This window comes from Sinocyclocheilus rhinocerous, unplaced genomic scaffold, assembly GCF_001515625.1.
Source record: "Sinocyclocheilus rhinocerous isolate Xijiao unplaced genomic scaffold, SAMN03320098_v1.1 scaffold5444, whole genome shotgun sequence".
Classification (NCBI taxonomy): domain Eukaryota; kingdom Metazoa; phylum Chordata; class Actinopteri; order Cypriniformes; family Cyprinidae; genus Sinocyclocheilus; species Sinocyclocheilus rhinocerous.
The window spans coordinates 11,988-20,958 of record NW_015658781.1 but is presented as its reverse complement, the minus strand read 5'-3'; the positions used below and the strand labels follow the sequence as shown (position 1 = coordinate 20,958).

General features: G+C 33.6%; 1 protein-coding gene across 1 annotated transcript in view; it reads right to left on the bottom strand.

The window, feature by feature from the left end:
- Positions 1-7,371: 7,371 nt before the first annotated feature.
- The window catches only part of LOC107723042 (vascular endothelial growth factor receptor 1-like), a 5,298-nt gene continuing 3,698 nt past the window's right edge, over positions 7,372-8,971 (bottom strand). The window contains exons 2-4 of the mRNA XM_016531541.1: positions 7,968-8,139; positions 7,684-7,801; positions 7,372-7,552 (exon numbers count right to left, since the gene is read on the bottom strand). Coding sequence (XP_016387027.1) covers positions 7,372-7,552; positions 7,684-7,801; positions 7,968-8,139 — 471 coding nt within the window. The remainder of the gene's footprint in view (positions 7,553-7,683; positions 7,802-7,967; positions 8,140-8,971) is intronic.

Here is an 8,971-nt window from a genome sequence, read left to right as displayed (position 1 = left end):
AATGCTATACTATACTGTATGTAATACACAAGCGTTATCATTAACGCCTGGAGTGGACAGAAACTGAACTGCACTTCTTTTTTTCCTCCATAAAAACAGTGACTTCTCTCTCTGCGCGTTTGATATCATTAACACCCCTGGAGTGGACAGAAACTGAACTGCACTTCTTTTTTTCCTCCATAAAAACCAGTGTCTTCTCTCTCTCACAGCGCGTTTGAAAGAGCTCGCGGATAAGCTTTAGAAAGTACGTTAGCTAACTTTTATAATGGTGTAAAGCAAAAACATACATGTAATAAATACATGGTGTTGTTTGTGAAGCTGTCTAGCTGCCAGCGCACACGGTTTATTGCTGTCGGCAGACACATTAATCACACGTAACGTTAACGTTAATGAGATAAGAGTGTGTAACGTTATAGGTATTAACTTACATTCAACGTTACATGAAATAAAGTTTCGTTTACGTTTGTATTTAAGCTTTAATCCCTCTAGAATAAACACAATATCGTTCGTACACGTTCAATACATGTCCAATATATGTACGTTCATCGACTTAGCAAGGCCCAGATCCATAACTCGGCCATATAATTGCATCCTTTCATAACAATAATAAAAGGATGTAAATTAATTCCAGTCAATTAATTAAAATGTGCGTTTTAAAAGACAAATTACCTCGGAGATTAATTTAACGTTACTTCAGAGAATTAACGTTAGTGGCCAACCAATTTAGTCGGCTGGTTAAGTTTAAACGGCAACAAGCAATACTGATGATCAAACGAAAATGGGTGTATTTTTATCCCAATTAAGTAATTTACTACTATCTTGATTAATTTAAAAAGACAAATCCATAGATATTTATCAGAAATTTAATAGCTTACATAACAGAAGCAATGAGATCACGGGCGGGAAAAGCGTATGACTTAATATGCAAAGTTCCAGCAGTCTCATTGGTTATAATTAATCACGCGCTAACGAGCTGATAACGGTCATCTTATTTGTGTAGGTTCAAAATTATATTACTACGCATTATTTTTTCCATAATTTTTCCCTCATTTTATAAACATTGAAAAGAAAAGCATACCAACAATAATAATGTGTAAATGAATCAGTCAATTTAGGGTTAGGTTTTATTGGGGAAAAAATAAGTTGATTTCAAAACATCCTTTATTATAAAAGTAAATTTCCTTAAAAATAAGTTTATTTAAAAACAAATACAATTAATTAAAAACAAGTTCATTAAAAATAACTTTGAATACATACATTATATGAAACACATATTTAATAAATATAAATACACACATAAATTCATAATATATATATTTTTTAAATAACCCAACAATGTTTAAAAAAATATCCCAACATTTTAGAAAATAACCAACATAATGACCCAATATGTGTAACCCATCAGTTGGGTTAAAAAAATATATATATAATAATTTTGCTGTGAATAAAAATCATTAAAAATAATTTCATTTAAATACATAAAATTATTATTATTTTTATTTTTTTTATCATTCCGTTAGGAGACCAATGTGCTGTAGAAAAACAAACAAGACAAATTAGCTATGTTAGGCGCATGATGATCACATTAATCAAGTTAACAGTATGATGTACAATAATTCTCCTACACGTTTTTGTCTGTTTGGTACTCAAAATGCCAAAACATCTTTGTTTTGCTATATATTTCATAGACATTCACTGAATTTTATATCAGGTTAATGATATTTTCTAACACCTAACCCAACCCCTAAACCAGAGGTGTCCAAATTCGGTCCTGGAGGCCCGGCGTCTTGCACAGTTTAGCCCTAAACACACGCTAATCAGGTTATTAAGGTCCTAGTTGTAGTTAAATTCTTAAGGACACCGGGCCTCCAGGCCCGAGTTTGGACATCCCTTCCCTAAACCTACCCAACATGTGCAAAACACTATATTTGAATAAAAACAAGTTTTGGTTCATTTATAAGCCTTATAAGCCACACACACACGGGGAGAGAGAAGAAAAGAAAAGAAAAAAAGAAGGCAGTTGGCCAAAGTTTACTGTCTTGTCATCATGTGCCTTGGTGACGTCATCTGATAGGACTGCCACCAAGTTTAAGACCCCCTGACACACTGACCCCCTCTCACTTGACCCACTGACCACTCTGCAACAACTAGCCTACACCTATTTTCTGAGGTGAGTCACTTTTTACTTTTCTACAAACTATGTTTAAAAGTTATGACTTCACCAATACAAAAATTCTTCCAATAAAATCAAAGTGATAGGGGCCTATATGACAGTGACCAAACAGGCTGACAACAGAGATTGTGATATAATAAAACATATTCAGATAGGATTTGGTCTGAGAAGAGTTTTTCTGACAGGAAAATGTATTTTTCTGAGCTACCTTTAACTCAAATCAAGATATATTCATGATTTTTACAATGTTAGGAAGAAATGACAGTATAATAAAATATATTCTGAAAGAATTTGGCGTGAGAGGAGGGTTTCTGACATGAAAATGCATTTGAGGAATTTTTTTTCTCAAATTAATGTCACTTAATGTACCATAATTTCTTCATGACGCGGTGACTGACTGCCACACATTAGATTCATCCGCACTGGAGCCGCACCGGAGCACAACCCAAGCAAGGAAAATCATTCTGTAAAAAGCTGCAATTGCAGGTTTTCAAACAGAGATGGCGACAAAGAGGCAAAACTTACGGACTTCAGCTTTAAATTTTGGGGTGAACTCTCCCTTTAATCATACATATATTTATTTTTATTTTTCACTATAATCTTAATATTTTTACGTCTGCTTCATTTGCTATCTTCTTCAGTTAAAAAAAAACAAGTCTAACCTTTTTCATGTTTATTTCCTCATCAGAATGGCATCAAGAATGGCATCATCTCCGTATAGCCGCCCCAGTCCCATCAGGGTCAGATGCGTACTCAACCACAAAAACCCTCAATTTTAAGCTTGTAGATGGTGAAATTAGGCCTGGCACTCAAGTGATCACATACCTTAGTGCACTGTCCACTGGTGGTCAGGTGTATGTCACACAGTCCTCTTCAGACAGGGCAACCTTCGAAGAGGGCGTGACATACTACATAAAAAACTACACCGTGTCGTCAAGGTATGGGCAGGAACGTCTGTTCATTGGGCCGAACACGACGACCTACAAAACTGCTCCCCTCACACTGACCTTCGATGCCGAGAAGATGGCCAAAGATGCCCTGATTCCACCATCTGTCTCAGTGACTGGGGATGAGCAGGGCCTCTTTTCAAGAGGGGGCTACTTAACTCTGGAAGGAACAGTGGAACATGTGAGTGATCTTTTTGCAATTTCCAAGGTTTTGGAGCAAGGACCAGTGGTGGAGGACATCGTGGTCATTGGCTTGTCCGAAGCCAATGGTGAGGTCTCCTTGCTCGCTGAGGACTTCAGTGAATTCACAGCACCTCCCGAGCTGCTTGAAGGGAGTCCAGAAGAGCTCCTGTGCCACAGTCCGCTTCATTTGGAAGTTATCCACAATCATAGAAAAATTCAAAAAATAAATTATGTTGATGAAATGTAAGTTCTCAGTTGTGTGAAATAGTTTTTTTCCTCCTGTAATTATTTGCTGTTCCATTTCATTATATACATTTGTTATTTAATTGTTTTGCATATATATATATATTTAAAATTGTTCTTTATATATAATTTATTGATATATCGATAATATTGATTTGATTCTTTTATCTAATACTAACATTATCTACAATTTCTCCTGTTATTATTCAACTTAAAATGGTTATTTCTTCAGTTTCATAAAGTGAATTTCACACACACATCTACCTTAAGACCTTACCTCTGTTCCTCATGATTTTCTTTTGTAATTTGATCATTTGTTATTTTGTTGCTGATTATTTAATAGTATTTAATAGTAATAAAGTATACATATATTGTTACAAAACAGTTGAAAGTGTGTTTGTGTGCAGTGGGCTAATTGGCAATTGATGTCTATGAACACCATCTGTGTTCTGTTTGAACAGAAAACAACCATTAAGTCTAATGTGTTTATCACCTCCCTACCATAAACACAAATGTTTAATGCTGCTCTGATCCTAATGCTACCAAGTATGTTAAACATAAATAATAAGATCATTAATCAATTCCAATTTAAACATTGAATTACTAGTCGTTAACTAAGAGTAACATGTTCTCTCTCTTTTTCCTCCCCCTGTCCCTTACCCTCTTTTTTTTTTATAAACATAAATATTTAATTTCAATATCTTTTCAACAAATACATTATAATTGTGTATAAGTGTGTTAATACAGTAATTCATTATATATATACACACACACACAAACACATTTTTTATTTTGTAATTGTCAACTTAAAATTACCTCTAAATAAAAGGAAGCACTGGTGACACCTGCTGGTCAAAATCAGGAATGTGCCATTTAACAGCCTAAATTAGGGTATGATAATGACGGGCAAATTTTCCAGCTTTAAGGGCTTTTTTTTAATTTATTTTTTTATAATTACCTAACTAAAAATGTTGTCCTTTCTGTCAAAGAGTTAAATTTAACCAAACCTAAAACGTTTACCAAAAAAAAATATATACAAATTATAAAATTAAAAAACGGAATTCATTACAATATTACAAAAAGAATAAAAAAGATAACTATTGTCGATTATTGCTCACGGTATTGTAATAATGAAACTAAATAATACATTAATCATGTTAAGTTCATTCTTGTATGCATGCACAGTCAATAACCGCTCATGAACTAGTTAATTGCTTCTTACGCATTAGACAACCAAGACACTTGTATTTTAGTAACATGAAAAGCAAAACGATTATAAATTAATACCTTACTTACATCGTATCTGCTCTTCTTAGGGCAAGATTTTGCAGTTTTCAGTCAGTGTTTTCAGTGCGCACTGAGCAGTTCTTGAACGAATCGTTCTTTTGAGCCGGTTCTCAGGAAGTAACCGGTCGAGCCGGGTCACAAATCAAAATGAATCGAACTTTAGTTCCGGGTTGATGACGCAAGACGCACAGCCGAAGTAGCACGTCCTACTCAGAAAGAGCCGAATGAGCCGGTTCAACCAACTGTATAGTACAGTAAATATGCTTATTATGATTACTGTTATAAATTAAAATGTTATTAAAATCTGCAAAAACCTTTCTGACAAGAGAGGTAAATACATTTTACTACAGTCTATTGTGCATGCAGATTATTCTTTTTTAAGTTGTTTAAGCAAATGTAAAAAGAGGTGCTCTACCAACAGAAGAGGAGGTGCAACCAAAAATCTAAAAATATATGAGCTGAACAAAGGTGCAACACTCACTCTTCAAAGTTCAAGCTTTATTAATAAACAACATGACGTTTCAGCCGTCCAAGGCCTTCATCAGATAACAAGAGTAACAATCTCACACAGTTAAGTGCAGTCTGATAATCACCAACAGGTGTGCAACTCCACTAACTGAGATATTTTTTGTCTAACTGCAGAGCAAGGCGTCGCAGCTCGGACGCTCGCGCTCCGGACTGCATTCATCCTCGCTTCTCTCAATAAGAAAGACTACTCTTGCACAAACACAGACAAGATTATTTCAAAATACATGATAGCTTGGCGAATATAATCGAAAACATTCGTTTATGTCTCACGTGAACATAAACTGTTGAGAAATAAATCGGAGATGGATGGATGTGAATATTAAAGCGACCGCATGTTAATCCAAATCCAGTTTGTTTGCTCATTGTTTATCGCGTAATTTAACTGATATCTACTTTTTTATCATAATAAACTTGTTTGTTAGAATAGACAATTACAGCGGTCTATAACAAACATTACCAGGGTTTCTACATATCTATCTATCTATCTATCTATCATCTGACTATTTCTATCTATCTATCTATCATCTGACTATTTCTATCTATCTATCGATCATCTGACTATTTCTATCTATCTATCTATCTATCAATCATCTGACTATTTCTATCTATCTATCTATCTCTGACAGACTGTATTGCCTTCAAAACATTCAAACTTTAAGCTTTTAAAACTACTTTAAACTTCAAAGTACTTCAGACTGAAAACCATCAAACTTAAAACTTTTTTATACTTCTTAAACTTTTTAAACTTTTCAATCTTTTTCAAACTTTCTGGTAATAATTCTGTAATTATACTGCATTATTCCTGTAACAGTTAATACAGTCTTGAGCCCTGATTCACAGTGGATGTCTGATGGCAAGTTGGATGGAGTGATTTTTACAATGGCAACTCACAGACTCAATGCGGGCACCTTGTTGGAAACCGCTTGTTTAATATATTGCTTCTCCACAAATCCACTGCAAGATTTATGTTCTACACTTTTCTTTTCTTTTTTTTTAACTGTGTATTATATCTATTCCTTTGATACATGAGTAATGTGTCTGGGACATATTTTCTTTTTCTCTAGTTTCCTTGATTCTGCTGCCTTCGCTGCACCAGCTGTGGAAACCTGACCTGGTCCAGTGAACCTCTTCCCACACTCGTACAAGGTAATGAATTGTTAAAGATTCTGTTGTTGGTCAGTGAATGGTTTGTTTTAAGCTGCAACTAGTCATTTTAATTATTTTTCTGATCAATTTGATAACAGCTATATTACTTTTGTTTATTGAAAAAGCATGTTATTCCACATCATGACCTTGCTGTTTTTGTTTTTGTTTTTTTTCCCCAAAAAATTTAATGTTTACATTTTAGCTCTTTTGTACTTAATGTGCAGAATAGCCGACACTTTAATAAAATTCACAAAATAATTTTTTTAGTCCAATTAACTAATCAAATAAATAATTGAAAAATTAATTAATTGTTGAAATAGTTGTTACTTGCATCCATAATATGAAGTTATTCACTGGGGAAAACACATTTCAAGCGCATTACACAGCAGAAGCACCTGACCGAGTAATGCACTCACAATTATCTTTGTAGCATTTAATGAAGTTTCTACTGCTTTTAACAACAGCTGCACATTTCATGCAGAAGCTCCCTCCATGAGGCCCAAACATGCTGAAATAAAAATAAATACATGTATAGTTAATTAAATAAATGTAATAAAAGGAAAATAAAGAAATAAATGTCTTTATAAAACAAATATAATTTAATTTGTAATACAATTTAATCCTGACTGTATTTTTTTTATGTATTATGCATTATTTATATATAATATAAATTATATGAATATAAATATACATGTAAATATTTTCAAAATATATACTGTATGTGTGTGTATGTATATACACATAATAAATATACACAGTACACACACACATATATTATGTACACAAAAACTTTTAATTTGGATGTGATTAATCGCAAATAATCATTACCCAACACTACTAATTAAAAGAAAAAAACTCTTTATGCTAAGTCTCACCATTTACCACCAACGTGAGTGTGAGGTTCTGATAAAGCCCATACTGCTGGATGCCAGTAAGGATGGTATAGATTCCTGCATCCTCTTCAGCAACATCCCGAATGACCAGAGAAAACCTGTCTGCATGGTAACGGGAGCACTGCTCGGCGGCAACCATCCCATCCTTCAACCTAAGCAACAGATTCAGTTATTGAGATTTGATCTGTTTGCCAAATATGTTGTTTCTGTTCACATTTGTTTACATTTGCAAACAAATTACATCTATTTAGCACCTCAACTATATAGTCACAGGAAATTTTACCAGATGACTTCAGGTGCAGGGAAAGCCCTTAGTTTTGGAGTAAGCCTGAAAGATTTCTGTCCTGCAGAAGCCTGAACCACAGGGCCATCTCTGTGCTTGAGTCGAATGAAAGGCTGGTCTGGGAACAAACAGACAAGAGAGTAAGACAATCAAAAAAACATGTGCGGACGACCGAGAGATAAAAAGCTGTAAATAGTGAATTAGAATCCATTAGATGTGGAACAGCAGTTTGGTTTCAAAGCAAATTTTAACTCAGCGACAAGGTGACTGATTCTAAAACTCACCATAGACGATAACTGTGGTATTTGTTTCTCGCTTGGATGGACCACTTGTTACATGACATTTGTAAAGTCCTCTGTCTGCTTTGCTCAGTCTGGGAATGGTGAGAACACTGTAGAAGAGCATGTTGGTTCGGCTCCTAGATATGCGTCTGATGATAGTGGCAGATCCATTAGCCTGAAGTAAAAACAAGCAAAGCAAATTGTGTCACAAACATCAAGAATATAAACAACATGTTGGTCAGTGACTAGTAATTTTAATAATTTTTCTGATCAATTTGATAACAGCTATATTACTTCTGTTTATTGAAAAAGCATGTTATTCCACATCATGACTTTGCTGTTTTTTTTTGTTTGTTTTTTTCCCCCAAAATGTAATGTTTACATTTTAACTCTTTTGTACTTAATGTGCAGAATAGCCGACACTTTAATAAAATTCACAAAATAATTTTTTTAGTCCAATTAACTAATCAAATAAATAATTGAAAAATTAATTAATTGTTGAAATAGTTGTTACTTGCATCCATAATATGAAGTTATTCACTGGGGAAAACACATTTCAAGCGCATTACACAGCAGAAGCACCTAACAGAGTAAATGAACTCACAATTATCTTTAAAGCATTTAATTAAGTTTCTACTGCTTTTAACAACAGCTGTACATTTCATGCAGAAACTCACTCTATGGAGGCCCAAACATGCAGACATTTAAAGTAAATAAATGCATAGTTAAATAAATGTAATAAAAAAGAAATGTCTTAATAAAACAAATATAGTTCATTTGTAATACAATTTAATCCTGACTGTATTTTTTTTATGTATTATGCATTATTTATATATAATATAAATTATATGAATATAAATATACATGTAAATATTTTCAAAATATATACTGTATGTGTGTGTATGTATATACACATAATAAATATACACAGTACACACATTATGTAAACAAAAACTTTTATTTTGGATGCGAATAATCGCGATAAATCATTTGACAGCGCTAGTGAG